The sequence below is a fragment of the Coregonus clupeaformis genome, unplaced genomic scaffold, assembly GCF_020615455.1.
Source record: "Coregonus clupeaformis isolate EN_2021a unplaced genomic scaffold, ASM2061545v1 scaf1518, whole genome shotgun sequence".
Classification (NCBI taxonomy): domain Eukaryota; kingdom Metazoa; phylum Chordata; class Actinopteri; order Salmoniformes; family Salmonidae; genus Coregonus; species Coregonus clupeaformis.
Window position 1 is genome coordinate 4832 of NW_025534972.1, and position 14761 is coordinate 19592.

A 14761-nucleotide genomic window follows, 5' to 3' on the forward strand; every position below is an offset into this window, starting at 1 on the left:
GAGACCAGCCACCCGGACAGCTGATGACACTGTGGGTTTGCACAACCAAAGAATTTCTGCACAAACTGTCAGAAACCGTCTCAGGGAAGCTCATTTGCGTGCTAGTTGTCCTCACCAGGGTCTTGACCTGACTGCAGTTCGGCATCATAACCGACTTCAGTGGGCAAATGCTCACCTTTGATGGCCACTGGCATGCTGGAGAAGTGTTCTCTTCACGGATGAATCCCGGTTTCAACTGTACCGGGCAGATGGCAGGTTGTGTGGGCAAGCAGTTTGCTGATGTCAACGTTGTGAACAGAGTGCCCCATGGTGACAGTGGGGTTATGGTATCGGCAGGCATAAGCTACAGAGAACAAACACAATTGCATTTTATTGATAATTTGAATGCACAGAGATACCGTGACGAGATCCTGAGGCCCATTGTCGTGCCATTCATCTGCCGCCATCACCTCATGTTTCAGCATGATAATGTCCCAAGGATCTTTACACAATTCCTGAAAGCTGAAAATGCCCCAGTTCTTCCATGGCCTGCATACTCATCAGACATGTCACCCATTGAGCATGTTTGAGATGCTCTGAATCGACGTGTCTTGCTGCATGAGGCAAATGGGGGTCATACCAGATACTGACTGGCTTTCTGATCCAGGTCCCTACCTTTAAAAAAAAAGTTATCTGTGACCAACAGATGCATATCTGTATTCCCAGTCATGTGAAATCCATAGATTAGGGCCTAATGAATTTATTTCAATTGACTGATTTCCTCATATGAACTGTAAAATCTTTGAAATTGTTGCATGTTGCGTTTATATTTTTGTTCAGTGTACATGCAATGGACCTTTGCAAGCACTAATATGCAGTAATGTCATATGCTCCAGAATGCACCAAAATCCTTCTCTTGTAGGTGGTTGGGATTCCCTAACCACCCGCTGTTATGACTGAGACACAAAGCAAGACATGACAGCGGCTGTTGGAATTGTTTTAACACTGTTAATAATTGACTCTGTTTCGACCAACTGTTTCGACCAGCTCTTATACTGATTGACAGCACATCATCGATATCAAGCATTTTTCCCAAACCCCACGTATGTCTGAAAGATCAATGAACGCCTGCGTATTCGTCACACTGGTGCGTGCTCCCCAAACCTGGAGCGTCATCAACATAGAAATTATAAACTAGAGGGGGTATATTGTCTCTGACCGAATGGGAAATTTGCCATGAAATATTGTTTCAGACATTTTGACATATTTACAGATAAGCTCATTTAATAAGTTAAAATATTTCGATAATTAGAAAATATAACTGTATACGTTCGTCTCGTTCACAATCTAGACATTATATTTCTATGGTCATGCAGTCGTGCCTTCGGATCGCCGTGAACGCGCATGTCAGGTTCGCTGCAGATATTCTTCCTTCAGCGAAGCGCTGCCTGTAACAATCCCGACTCTGTGTGTGTTGACACTGACGGCCTATTTTACATACATGTACACAGCAGGACAACCTGCTGTTTGATTCAAACCGACTAAAGATTATCCTCCACCTCCGCGGCGTTTTAGTGGAGATTCGGAGAAACAAAACACACCGCTGGCAGACCGACTACAGACAGATGGAATTCCCAGCAGCAGTGGCGAGCTAACGTTAGATGGAGAAACAGAGGGTGGACGAGTCGCTGTCGTAAATAATTAAATATCCAGGCATCTGCTGAAGCTAAAACAAGGGGAAAATGCATCTCCACCAGGTGCTAACGGGAGCTGTGAACCCCGGTGACTGCTGCTATTCTGTGGGGAGCGTCAACGACATTCCTTTCACGGTAGGTTTTATTTTGATATTGCACTGATCTGACGCTGTGTGGGAGAAGATGATTAGCTACCTAGCTGTCAGCGATAGCATCCTTGCTAACTAACCAGCGTTAGCTAGCATCTTGGCTAGCCATGCACAGACAGAGTGCTAACAAGATTCAGATAGAGTCGGCTACATGAAGTGCGGCGATATATTCGCGGGTAACGTTAGTGAGTCAGGTCTGTGAGGCTGCCAATCGGCGATATTATCCACCACATCATTCATTCGCCCTGACATTAACGGTCGGCATTAGCCAGCTAACTAGCTAACAGTGGAGTTTCAAGGTTATCCTACACTGTTCGCGGAGGATATAGAGCCAGAACTAACGTTCTGTTTATTTGCTTTGCTCCTAAGACGGGAAGCCTGTCAAATGACTTTTATGATGCTGCGTGTTGCAAGGGTCGACAGGGGAATTCCTTTTATGTTTTTACGCAATCTCATATGTAACATTGATAATAATGCAGTTTACTTTCTTTCCAGCATCCAAACTATACATTGAATTCTGTGATGATTGAAACGCCACACCTATCCCGGTGCTAGGGCTTGGTGTGTGTGTCTGTGTGTGTTGTGAGCAAGGCTAGCTAACATTTGGCGTCAGTGCGTTTCATGGATCATTAGCTCGAGCGGCTGTTAAGCTAGCATCAGCTGTGCAGGCCGTGACGTAGAACGCTAGCTGGCGTCCTTTCAGAGCAAATAAATTGCGTGTTATTCTGCATGCATCATATCGCATTTACTATCCCATCTACTATTCATCTGAATAATATGATAGTCATTTGGAAATATAGTAGTTAGTCAGTGTGCATTTTCTCATTTGATGTTGGTCACCATCAAAAATACCCCCTCCCACTTGCAATGTTGTCATTTTTTAATGGTGCTTTCACATCGGATTTATAGTATTTTGCCTGTAAATTTTTTTGGGGTGATGTTTATGTGACCCCCTTACAAACAGGCCCTCCAAATGAAATCAATAGTTTATTTTGTTCATTAAACAGACAAGACACACCAACCCGATCACAGTCAACACACACACATTTAAGAGTAAGAATATAATGGAATGTAACAGAATAAAATACAAAGAATATTCTTCCCACACAACTTGTGTCAAGGGAAAGTGTGGAACTGCTGTCATATAAAAAAAAAAGGTGATATTTTGAAACAGAGCCCAAGCCCATGCTTTTTTGATCCACGTTTCATCTCTTTCCTACCATCTCTCCACTTTGTTAGGGAGCAGCATAGGGTCTTATCTTCATCATGATACCCATAGAAAATAATAGCAATTCTATTTTCATGTGAGTCCTTGTTCATATTTCACAACCTCTGCAGGCTTTTGGAGTTGCCTATACGCGATCAAGCAAAATAATAGGCCTACTCTTGATTTAGGCTACATTATTGCATGCTAAATGTTTCTGATCAGTGATAGATGAGCAAACAAATAGAGATATACCACCTCCACTTGTTTCCCAGCCAGAGAATGAACCATTCTTTATACAGACGGAGAGATTCAGTGAAACAAAATCACATTGATTGATTAAGACACAGGCTTTTGGTCCGGGGTCAAGTGAAGAAAAAAATAATCTGCTTGTTAAGATGCATAACATGCCGGCAAAATGTTCTGATCAGTGATAATAAATGAGCCAACTAGACAAGATGATCATGAGCAGCACTCATCTCAACTTAGCTAACATTTCCACAGCCTCATTGTAGCCTAACCAATATCCAAACGGAGACTCAGTGAAAATAAAAATATGACCCCACGCTTGTTTCAAAGCAGCGTGAAACGGTGCTGAAATAGTTAACCACACGCAGTTAGGCTATTGCTTCAAATGTATTATAACAATTGGATGACTTTAGGAGTTTCAGGAAGCAACAATTTGATGCCTTCAATTGCATTAGCCTACTTTATTCCAGTATTTCATAATTCAGTGATATTTATTCCCACAGTAATTCTTTATGGATCCATCCAGTTGTGGTTAAGAAAACAGTGCATGTGGTGGGCTAGCCTATGCAAAGAGATCGGTAAAGTGACATGCCTCGCAAAGTTTAGAACTGCCAGGACAGGAGGATAGATGCGGTAGAGGTCAAGAGGTCAATCGAACTCAACCAAAACAATATATCCAAATCGGCCTTAAGTAACACATTGTGGGCCTATTACAATACATAAATCATGATAGATTTGACGAATATCCACTTTGTTAGATCAGATTTGTTGAATGTGCACCAGTCTGGTCAATGGAACGGTCTGCGTTCTATTGGCACCTTTACAGCATCTACAAGAGCTTAGTGCATTCCAATTCTGCCTCACCATTACGCATATACAGTACTAAGCCGTAGGCAGAACTTTACCGCAATCATGGCTAGGTCGGTTGACAGAAATAAAAGCTGTAGCTTCGTTGCCGGCAGTACCTTTCTAATAAAGAAAAGTTGACAAAAAGTTGGCGAGATGCTAAAGTTAGCAGAAAAACGTCTTGGTTTGAAAGGTGTATTAGTGTCCTGTCTGACTATCCTGGTTTGCAGCCAGCCCGACAGAGAGGAAGTTACTTTGGTCTATTGATTAATGCATGAGTGATGTTTGCATTCTCTGCCTTGAAATTCCTTTTTTTAGCCTGTGTTTGTATAATAAATTGCTTATCTCTCTGTGAGTGAGCATATGGAACTGTTCTCTGTATGATTGTGTAACAGAGTAGCAGGCTATCTGAAGTACAATAATGATATGATCATAGAAGTCACATTAGAAGTAGGCCTATTATATGGATATGATGACCTGTAAGAATTGACCATCTGCTGACAGTAGCCTGAATGGCTTTTGGCCTTAACTCTCACACACAGCTAGCCTAACAGTGAAGTATTTCTGATACTAGCCTACCCACAGGTTGTCTAACAGTGAAGTATTTCTGATACTAGCCTACCCACAGGTTGTCTAACAGTGAAGTATTTCTGATACTAGCCTACCCACAGGTTGTCTAACAGTGAAGTATTTCTGATACTAGCCTACCCACAGGTTGCCTAACAGTGAAGTATTTCTGATACTAGCCTACCCACAGGTTGTCTAACAGTGAAGTATTTCTGATACTAGCCTACCCACAGGTTGTCTAACAGTGAAGTATTTCTGATACTAGCCTACCCACAGGTTGCCTAACAGTGAAGTATTTCTGATACTAGCCTACCCACAGGTTGTCTAACAGTGAAGTATTTCTGATACTAGCCTACCCACAGGTTGTCTAACAGTGAAGTATTTCTGATACTAGCCTACCCACAGGTTGCCTAACAGTGAAGTATTTCTGATACTAGCCTACCCACAGGTTGTCTAACAGTGAAGTATTTCTGATACTAGCCTACCCACAGGTTGCCTAACAGTGAAGTATTTCTGATACTAGCCTACCCACAGGTTGTCTAACAGTGAAGTATTTCTGATACTAGCCTACCCACAGGTTGTCTAACAGTGAAGTATTTCTGATACTAGCCTACTCACAGGTTGTCTAACAGTGAAGTCTTTCTGATACTAGTCTACCCACAGGTTGTCTAACAGTGAAGTATTTCTGATACTAGCCTACCCACAGGTTGCCTAACAGTGAAGTCTTTCTGATACTAGCCTACCCACAGGTTGTCTAACAGTGAAGTCTTTCTGATACTAGTCTACCCACAGGTTGTCTAACAGTGAAGTCTTTCTGATACTAGCCTACCCACAGGTTGTCTAACAGTGAAGTCTTTCTGATACTAGTCTACCCACAGGTTGTCTAACAGTGAAGTATTTCTGATACTAGTCTACCCACAGGTTGTCTAACAGTGAAGTATATTTGATACTAGTCTACCCACAGGTTGTCTAACAGTGAAGTTATTTCTGATACTAGTCTACCCACAGGTTGTCTAACAGTGAAGTATTTCTGATACTAGCCTACACACTGAGCTGCAGCATCTCAAAGCTGATGAGAGGGAACAGCCTGAGCAGGATTTGAACCAGTAACCCCTGCAGTGCCAGGGTAAGCTGCTCACTACCTGCTGCGCCACAAAGAGCCAGACCCCCTGACAGAGACGGTAGTACCCTCACGTACTGTAGTTATATGGGGAGGCTGCAGTACCTGTAGTGGTACAGTCTCAGGGTGTCTCCTATGGGTGATAGCTTGGTCCTTCTGGTGGCATATGATAGTAAAATGTGTAGAATTGCATGAAATTAGCTTTAAACTACAACATTTTCTCTTAGCCTCATGACAAAATGTGTAGAATAGGGTTATAAAACAGCACATGTTTCTCTCTGCACCATGGCAACATGTGTTGAAATGCAGGAAGAGGACCCGAGGTCAGTGCCCCGCAGTCGGTGCCATATGCGGTGTATGAGTTTCAAGTTGGGGAAGCTAATTCACCTTTTACAATAAAGCATTCCATGCATCATCACATTTGCAGACTGATGTAAGAAAGCCTACTATTCCTAATGTGATGAGTAGATTGGATAGTCATAATTTATGCTATTAATATAACTCAATCACTTTTCGCAAAAAAGACAGTTCAATGGATGTCTGAGCACATAGTGGCGTAGAGTAGGACTAGGTTATAGGCTCTATCAGATACATTTCTTCTCCTTTCTTTGCACGGGAAAAATTTAGCCTTTTATTAACACATTTAATGCAATTCTACTACACTTTATATGACTGGAAACATTAGCAGAATCTTTTTTAATATGACAAAAATTACAGGGTAGCCTACTCAGCTGACTGACAAAACAGATCAATAAAAACAACATTGTCTCATCCATATAATAGGCCTACGAGAAGGGGGAGACCCAAATAGCCTTTAATATGACATCCATCTAACCTGGAGGAGGAAATTATTGTCCAAAAACTAACTTTGATGTGGCACTGACCCAACAATGATAAAGAGTGAATATTCCCACTCACCGGGGATATGGCCGATGCTCTCCGCTGGTGCCAATAAGATAGGCTAAACTGTTCGCTCAATGAAGTAGAGATTTTTCATAACTATAAAAGATTAGTCTTTACATTGTCTTCTCTTTACAGCAATAGCCGTTTGCTTTCCAAACTGTTTTCCCCTGATTGTATTTTGAGATATGAGAACCTCATCATTGCTGACAACAGCTGCTTGTGGTACACAATGTTGGCTTCTGTGTGAAACTTGCTCTAGAAGGAAAACACTTTAATGTCACTCACTCACTCACTCACTCACTCGCACACGGTTGGCGCTTAGGGCGTTTTTTATATTTAGACTTATCTAAATGCTAGTGATTTTAAACCAGCTGCTTAAAGTATGTGGTGAAACAACCATGGGAATGGAACCTAGGCTAAAGGCTACTTGCTTTGGGACATAGGCTAGCATAACACCGAAAACATGGTAAGAGTTTATTGTAGGCACATTCATAAAGCCATTATAACAGCCACATGAGACATTTTACATGGTTTATGAATGCATTGGCCTAACAAAATGGTGCATTTTGAGGCCATGTGGTGGAGGGTGAATACGGCGCTGGAAATGGGGGTGTGAGCACGTGGGTCTGAGCAGGTGTGATGTAGTTGATCTTTGTGTGATGTCGTTTGTAGGTGTATGTTTTGTATTGTTTAAAATAATACAATTCAATCTTATACAAAAAATGAATGCATTGGCCTGTACTACTACTGCTGAAAGCATAGGCCTAACCGTCTACTATTGTGTTCCATTGGGTTCCATCCCTGAGGGCTGGTGGCTCAGTGTCTGGGTGCGTCCAAAATGGCACCCTATTCCCAATATAGTGCACTACTTTTGACCAGAGCCCCGCTTATGTAGCCGTCAGAGATGTCAGGGTCCATTTCAGGGGAAAGACCCCTCCAGAACCACACTACGTCTAAAGATGTAACACTCACACTGAGACCCCTAGGGCTCACCCAGGGGTCTGTCTTTAACACACGCACGCACACACACACACACACACACACACACACACACACACACAGCAGGGCTCTACAGTGCCGGCCAAAATGACATTTACATTACATTTACGTCATTTAGCAGACGCTCTTATCCAGAGCGACTTACAGTTAGTGCATACATTTATTTTAATTTTTTTCATACTGGCCCCCCGTGGGAAACGAACCCACAACCCTGGCATTGCAAACGCCATGCTCTACCAACTGAGCTACCTCCCTGCCGGCCACCCTACCCTGGACGACGCTGGGCCAATTGTGTGCCGCCCCATTGGTCTCCCGGTTGCGGCCGGCTACGACAGAGCCTGGATTCGAACCAGGATCTCTAGTGGCACAGCTAGCACTGCGATGCAGTGCCTTAGACCACTGCGCCACTCGGAGAAAACAAATCCAATTGCAAAATAATGCTTTTTATTAATTGATGGAAATACATTTGACCGTCATGCTTATCGTTCTATAGGGTAATTTGCATAATTTAGTGGAATAAATTGGCCTGTGTGTATTTTCATTAATCATCAAAAGTATGTGGACACCTTATCGTCGAACATCTCATTCCAAAATCATGGGCATTAATATGGAGTTGGTCCCCCCCTTTGCTGCTATAACAGCCTCCACTCTTCTGGGAAGGCTTTCCACTAGATGTTGGAACATTGCTGTGGGGATTTGCTTCCATTCAGCCACAAGAGCATTAGTGAGGTCGGGCACTGATGTTGGGCGATTAGGCCTGACTCGCAGTCGGCATTCCAATACATCCCAAAGGTGTTCGATGGGGTTGAGGTCAGGGCTCTGTGCAGGCCAGTCAAGTTTTTCCACACCGATCTAGACAAACCATTTCTGTATAGACCTCACTTTGTGCACAGGGGCATTGTCATGCTGAAACAGGAGAGGGCCTTTGCCAAAAAGTTGGAAGCACAGAATCGTCTAGAATGTCACTGTATGCTGTAGCGTTAAGATTTCCCTTCACTGGAACTAAGGGGCCTAGCCCGAACCATGAAAAACAGTCCCAGACCATTATTCCTCCTCTCCCAAACTTTACAGTTGGCACTATGCATTGGGGCAGGTAGCGTTCTCCTGGCATCCACCAAACCCAGATTTGTCAGTCGGACTGCCAGATGGTAAAGCGTGATTCATCACACTTTTACACTGCTCCAGAGTCCAATGGCGGGGAGCTTTACACCACTCCAGCCAACGCTTGGCATTGCGCATGGTGATCTTAGACTTGTGTGCGGCTGCTCGGCCAACAAAACCCATTTCATGATGCTCCCGACGAACAGTTATTGTGCTGATGTTGCTTCTGGAGGCAGTTTGGAACTCGGTAGTGAGTGTTGCAACCGAGGACAGACAATTTTTACGCGCTACGCACTTCGGTGCTCGGTGGTCCCGTTCTGTGAGCTTGTGTGGCCTACCACTGAGCGGCTGAGCCGTTGTTGCTCTTAGACGTTTCCACTTCACAATAACAGCACTTACAGTTGACCGAGGCAGCTCTAGCAGGGCAGAAATTTGACGAACTTACTTGTTGGAAAGGTGGCATCCTATGACAGTGCCACGTTGAAAGTCACTGAGCTTTTCAGAACGGGCCATTCTACTGCCAATGTTTGTCTATGGAGATTGCATGGCTGTGTGCTCGATTTTATACACCTGTCAGCAACGGGTGTGACTGGAATAGCCGAATCCACTAATTTGAAGGGGTGTCCACATACTTTCGGCCATGCTGTGTATCTTATTTATCCAACACAACTATCACACTTGCACAGCCTATTTTGAGCGGGATTTCTCCTGCAGCCCCTCAGCTGGTTTCTGCTGGAGTAAAACATGCGCTGTTGTAAGCCCATTCATTGCGCAACAATTGCAATCTTGTGTTAAAAACACTTTTGGTGCATGATTAAAAAGAGCTACTATTTTTATTTCTCAACCGGTAATTGAAGCGCGCCTCCCATTCACCATTCAGGTGCAGGAAACCGGCTATCAGCGCGTCACCCACCACTTTACAATGTCAGCTGGAGGCAGTATGCATTTTGAAAACATATTTAATTGTTTGAAGCTTGAATGTTTTATATCGTATTATGAAGCATGTCTAACCTTGCTTCAAAGTAGCCTATAGATAGAATCCGACCATGGAAACGTGGGGGCAATTATTTTATAAAGACTTCATAGGCGGCTCGTGAATTTCAAGTTTGGGCAAGCTTACAATTGATCCTACCATTTCTACTGTTCTGCCAGTTATGATTTTCATATGCACATTTTCACAGAACAGTTTCATTTCAATAATAACGTTTCGTTTCTCAATCATTGTCATGTGGTTAATCATAAAAATCTAAACTTTTAGATGTTCATCATTTTAATTAAGTCAACTAATGAGAGATCACCAGCCTCTGCCATATGGACACATTGATACACCTTGATCCATTGGCGGCTAAATAAATTCATTATAGTGTACAGGCCAACGCAGCAGTAGGCCTATAACTTCCATTGCTCTTTCTCACCGAGAAATTGTGATTTTTGATGGGGAGATTGTTGGAAAGATTTTTCAAATAGCTTACTGTGAGGAACTATAGTTTAAATATATTATCATTCGCAATGGATGTAAAAAGAAATATTTCCTACATTTCCGCGCAGCAGGCCACGTACTTCTATGAGTGCTCAGGCATGCGCGCTACCTCAACATTATCAGGACAGAGAAACCACACGCATGCTCAACGCTCACATGGAGCACTCCAAACAAAAGACTATGAAAAAATGAATGATGGTTATGAAATAAACCAACAGTTTTTACTCACAAGTGTAGCAGGTTGTGAACTCTGAAACAACCTTTCCACTCTGAGAATGGTAAATTACTGTAATTAATACATGCGTTAACATAACATAAATTAATGTAATCAAATTACGGGGATTAAAGGTACATTTACTACTGGTGACATTTGTAATGGGGAATAATATAACAAATACCTAAGGGCAAACAATTCACACAACGAAACAGTGAATGGGCAAGAACTGTCTGGTGACGGCTGAGCCATTCTGGAGAGGGACGTTCCTGTATCTATTCCACTCACCCCTCCCCTTCTTCTTGTCTCAACATCAAAAATAATACTCCAGACCCATTATCTTCACACGTATTTTAGATGCTTTTTACTGACAGCCGCGACTCAATAATCAGCTAGGCCTATTGCCAAGTGCGCTGCCCAAATTGCGGACATAGGCCTACAAGCTTTTGATTTGAAACAATCCACAGCTATTTCTTTAAAGAAGCTAATGATCCTCGATTCCTCTTTGGCTAAGTCATGCTTTCTTGTGAAGTATTTTGAATGATTTTATTTCTTTCTGTATATACAGGAGTAATTATATAATGTTTGCAAATGTATTTCCATTTACTTCCCTATTGCACCCACCTCTATGCCATTTCTCTCCTGTTCTATTGGTTTTCATATCAACTTTCTTTCGTTGTCCAGAAGCCCAAGGCACGATTGTAATCATATTAGCAACCCATCCTAGTTGCTGCATCTTTAGGCTCTTTCTGTGTTTCTAACAGAGATTTCCATCTCTGTCACATATGGAACCGCTATCAGATGCACTGTTTAGAATGGTGTTTTCCCAGGTGCTCTGTTTAGAATGGTGTTTTCCCAGGTGCTCTGTTTAGAATGGTGTTTTCCCAGGTGCTCTGTTTAGAATGGTTTTTCCCAGGTGTTCTGTTTAGAATGGTGTTTTTCCCAGGTGCTCTGTTTAGAATGGTGTTTTCCCAGGTGCTCTGTTTAGAATGGTGTTTTCCCAGGTGCTCTGTTTAGAATGGTGTTTTCCCAGGTGCTCTGTTTAGAATGGTGTTTTCCCAGGTGCTCTGTTTAGAATGGTGTTTTCCCAGGTGCTCTGTTTTAAAATGGTGTTTTTCCTCGAATTGCGTTTTGGCAAATGTTTGAAAATTACATTTTATTGGCTGCTTCATTACATGAGTTGCATGTTCTGTTAATATGTATTAATTACCATAATCTGTGACATTTTGAGCACCGTGGGTGAACGCCCTAATGGGTTATACAAATGGCTGGTAAATCAAAATCTTCCCGGTCACATTGTCCGTCGCCACATTTTACACGCACACAGACAGACAGACAGACAGACAGACAGACCTACAGGCTCTAGTGTTGTTTTCTATAGTTGTTGTCCCTGGTCTAAAGTAGTGTACTATAAAGGGAATAGGATGCCATATTGTGTGTGAAAGGAAAGGGTTTAGTTCATGTAAAGCGTGTCTGTAGTGAAAGGAGAGGGTTTAGCTCATGTAAAGCGTGTCTGTAGTGAAAGGAGAGGCTTTAGTTCATGTAAAGCGTGTCTGTAGTGAAAGGAGAGGGTTTAGTTCATGTAAAGTGTGTCTGTAGTGAAAGGAGAGGGTTTAGCTCATGTAAAGTGTGTCTGTAGTGAAAGGAGAGGGTTTAGTTCATGTAAAGCGTGTCTGTAGTGAAAGGAGAGGGTTTAGTGCATGTAAAGCGTGTCGGTAGTGAAAGGAGAGGGTTTAGTTCATGTAAAGCGTGTCTGTAGTGAAAGGAGAGGGTTTAGCTCATGTAAAGCGTGTCTGTAGTGAAAGGAGAGGGTTTAGTTCATGTAAAGCGTGTCTGTAGTGAAAGGAGAGGGTTTAGCTCATGTAAAGCGTGTCTGTAGTGAAAGGAGAGGGTTTAGTTCATGTAAAGCGTGTCTGTAGTGATACACTAATATGCTCGCATGATTGAGTTAGTCATGGGAAGAATCACTGACATTTGGGACGCGTGCGCGCACGTACACACACACACACCCACACCCACCCACAGCAGGGCTCTACAGTGCAAGCATTTTACTCGCATATGCTCCTATTTATTTTACTGTGCGACCTAGAAAAATGAACGATTCCAGCTTTAATATCTGAAATAGTTTTCATTGTGCTCCTACATTTCTTTGTGTGCTCCTACACGTGCTCCTTGTGAAGAAAGCAGCCTAGAGCCCTGGTCAGGGTTAACTATGTGACACTCCCAAGATGGAGCCAGACAGATCCATTATTCAACCACCATTTAAGATCTTCACATCCAACAGGGGGTGAATCCAACTGCTGTCAATGGTACACAAATCGATAATATGTTAAAGTCACTCGGGTAGTAAATGTGAGGGGACCTACCTGACTGGGTTGTTCTGTAGGTGACAGCTGTGTATGGTGTGTGTGTCTGTGTGTAGCTTGTTTAAGTGTGTGTGTGTCCGTGCGTGCTTGTGTGTGTCTGCGTATAGTGTTTTCTTTCTTTGTGTGTGTGTGTATTTGCGCGGTGTGTGTGGGCTGGTATTGTGAACTCAGTCTCCCTGTCTCTATTATATGAGTATTTACCCTGATGAAATGAGTGCAGTCTTCAGCCAACATCTCTTCTCATATTTCATATAATAGGCCTCATTCGTACTCCCTGCATTCAGGGCATTGTTATTGATGCCTTGGTCATGTGTTGCCAACCCTGACTGGTCTGGCAGTGCAGTCAGCTATGTGTGATGCAGTTTTATGTTAGACCTCCTAAACACTGGCTTTGTGAGGGGATTTAGGCTACTATAGGCTGCATCCCAAATGGCCTTTGAGCGCTCTTGCCAAAAGGCAGGCAGACAGACAGGCAGGCAGACAGGCAGGCAGACAGGCAGAGACAGGCAGGCAGACAGGCAGAGGCGAGGTGAGAGGTGTTTGGACAGACGTGATGAGCTGAGTGGTTGTTTCTGTTGTATCAGGTTCATGTAGATCGATGACACACACACACACCTTACTTTGTACAGGTACAGAACAGAGTGGTCTCTCAATCACACACGCCTCATCCCTCCTCGTGTGTGTGCAGGTGAGTAGAGCAGGGCTAGCCTGTCCAGGTGAGTAGAGCAGGGCTAGCCTGTCCAGGTGAGTAGAGCAGGGCTAGCCTGTCCAGGTGAGTAGAGCAGGGCTAGCCTGTCCAGGTGAGTAGAGCAGGGCTAGCCTGTCCAGGTGAGTAGAGCAGGGCTAGCCTGTCCAGGTGAGTAGAGCAGGGCTAGCCTGTCCAGGTGAGTAGAGCAGGGCTAGCCTGTCCAGGTGAGTAGAGCAGGGCTAGCCTGTCCAGGTGAGTAGAGCAGGGCTAGCCTGTCCAGGTGAGTAGAGCAGGGCTAGCCTGTCCAGGTGAGTAGAGCAGGGCTAGCCTGTGCATGACGGTGACCGCTTTTAATTCCAGCTGTAATGTTCAGCTGCTGCAGCAAAACCTCAACTAGGACTGCTCCTCTCCTACCCTCTCCCTCCTTTTTACACACGCATTCTCTCTCCGCCTTTACTTCCTCTTTCTCTTCAACTGCTCTGTCCCTCTCCTGTCTTGATCTCTCTCCCTCTACTCTATCTTCTGTTCTATCACACACATTCTCTCTCCTCCCTCTCTCTTCAGCTTCTATCTCTCCCTCCTCTCTCGCTCTCTCCTCCCTCTCTCTTCAGCTTCTATCTCTCCCTCCTCTCTCACTCTCTCCTCCCTCTCTCTTCAGCCTCTATCTCTCCCTCCTCTCTCCCTCTCTCTTCAGCTTCTCTCTCTCCCTCCTCTCTCCCTCTGTCCTCCCTCTCTTCTGCTTCTATCTCTCCCTCTCTCCTCCCTCTCTCTTCAGCTTGTATCTCTCCCTCTCTCCTCCCTCTCTCTTCAGCTTCTATCTCTCCCTCCTCTCTCCCTCTGTCCTCCCTCTCTTCTGCTTCTATCTCTCCCTCCTCTCTCCCTCTGTCCTCCCTCTCTCTTCAGCTTCTATCTCTCCCTCCTCTCTTCCTCTCTCCTCCCTCTCTCTTCAGCTTCTATCTCTCCCTCTCTCCCTCTGTCCTCCCTCTCTCTTCAGCTTCTATCTCTCCCTCTCTCCTCCCTCTCTCTTCAGCTTCTATCTCTCCCTCCTCTCTCCCTCTCTCCTCAGCTTGTATCTCTCCCTCCTCTCTCCCTCTCTCCTCCCTCTCTCTTCAGCTTGTATCTCTCCCTCCTCTCTCCCTCTATCCTCCCTCTCTCTTCAGCTTGTATCTCTCCCTCCTCTCTCCTTCTCTCCTCCCTCTCTC

The 14761-nt window shown here is 44.0% G+C and overlaps 1 protein-coding gene across 1 annotated transcript in view; it reads left to right on the plus strand.

Annotated features, from left to right (window-relative positions):
• The first annotated feature begins 1417 nt into the window (after nt 1-1417).
• dmxl2 (Dmx-like 2) overlaps nt 1418-14761 on the plus strand; it is an 83718-nt gene continuing 70374 nt past the window's right edge. Inside the window, 1 exon segment of the mRNA XM_045218349.1 lies at nt 1418-1808. Coding sequence (XP_045074284.1) covers nt 1722-1808 — 87 coding nt within the window. The 5' untranslated portion in view covers nt 1418-1721.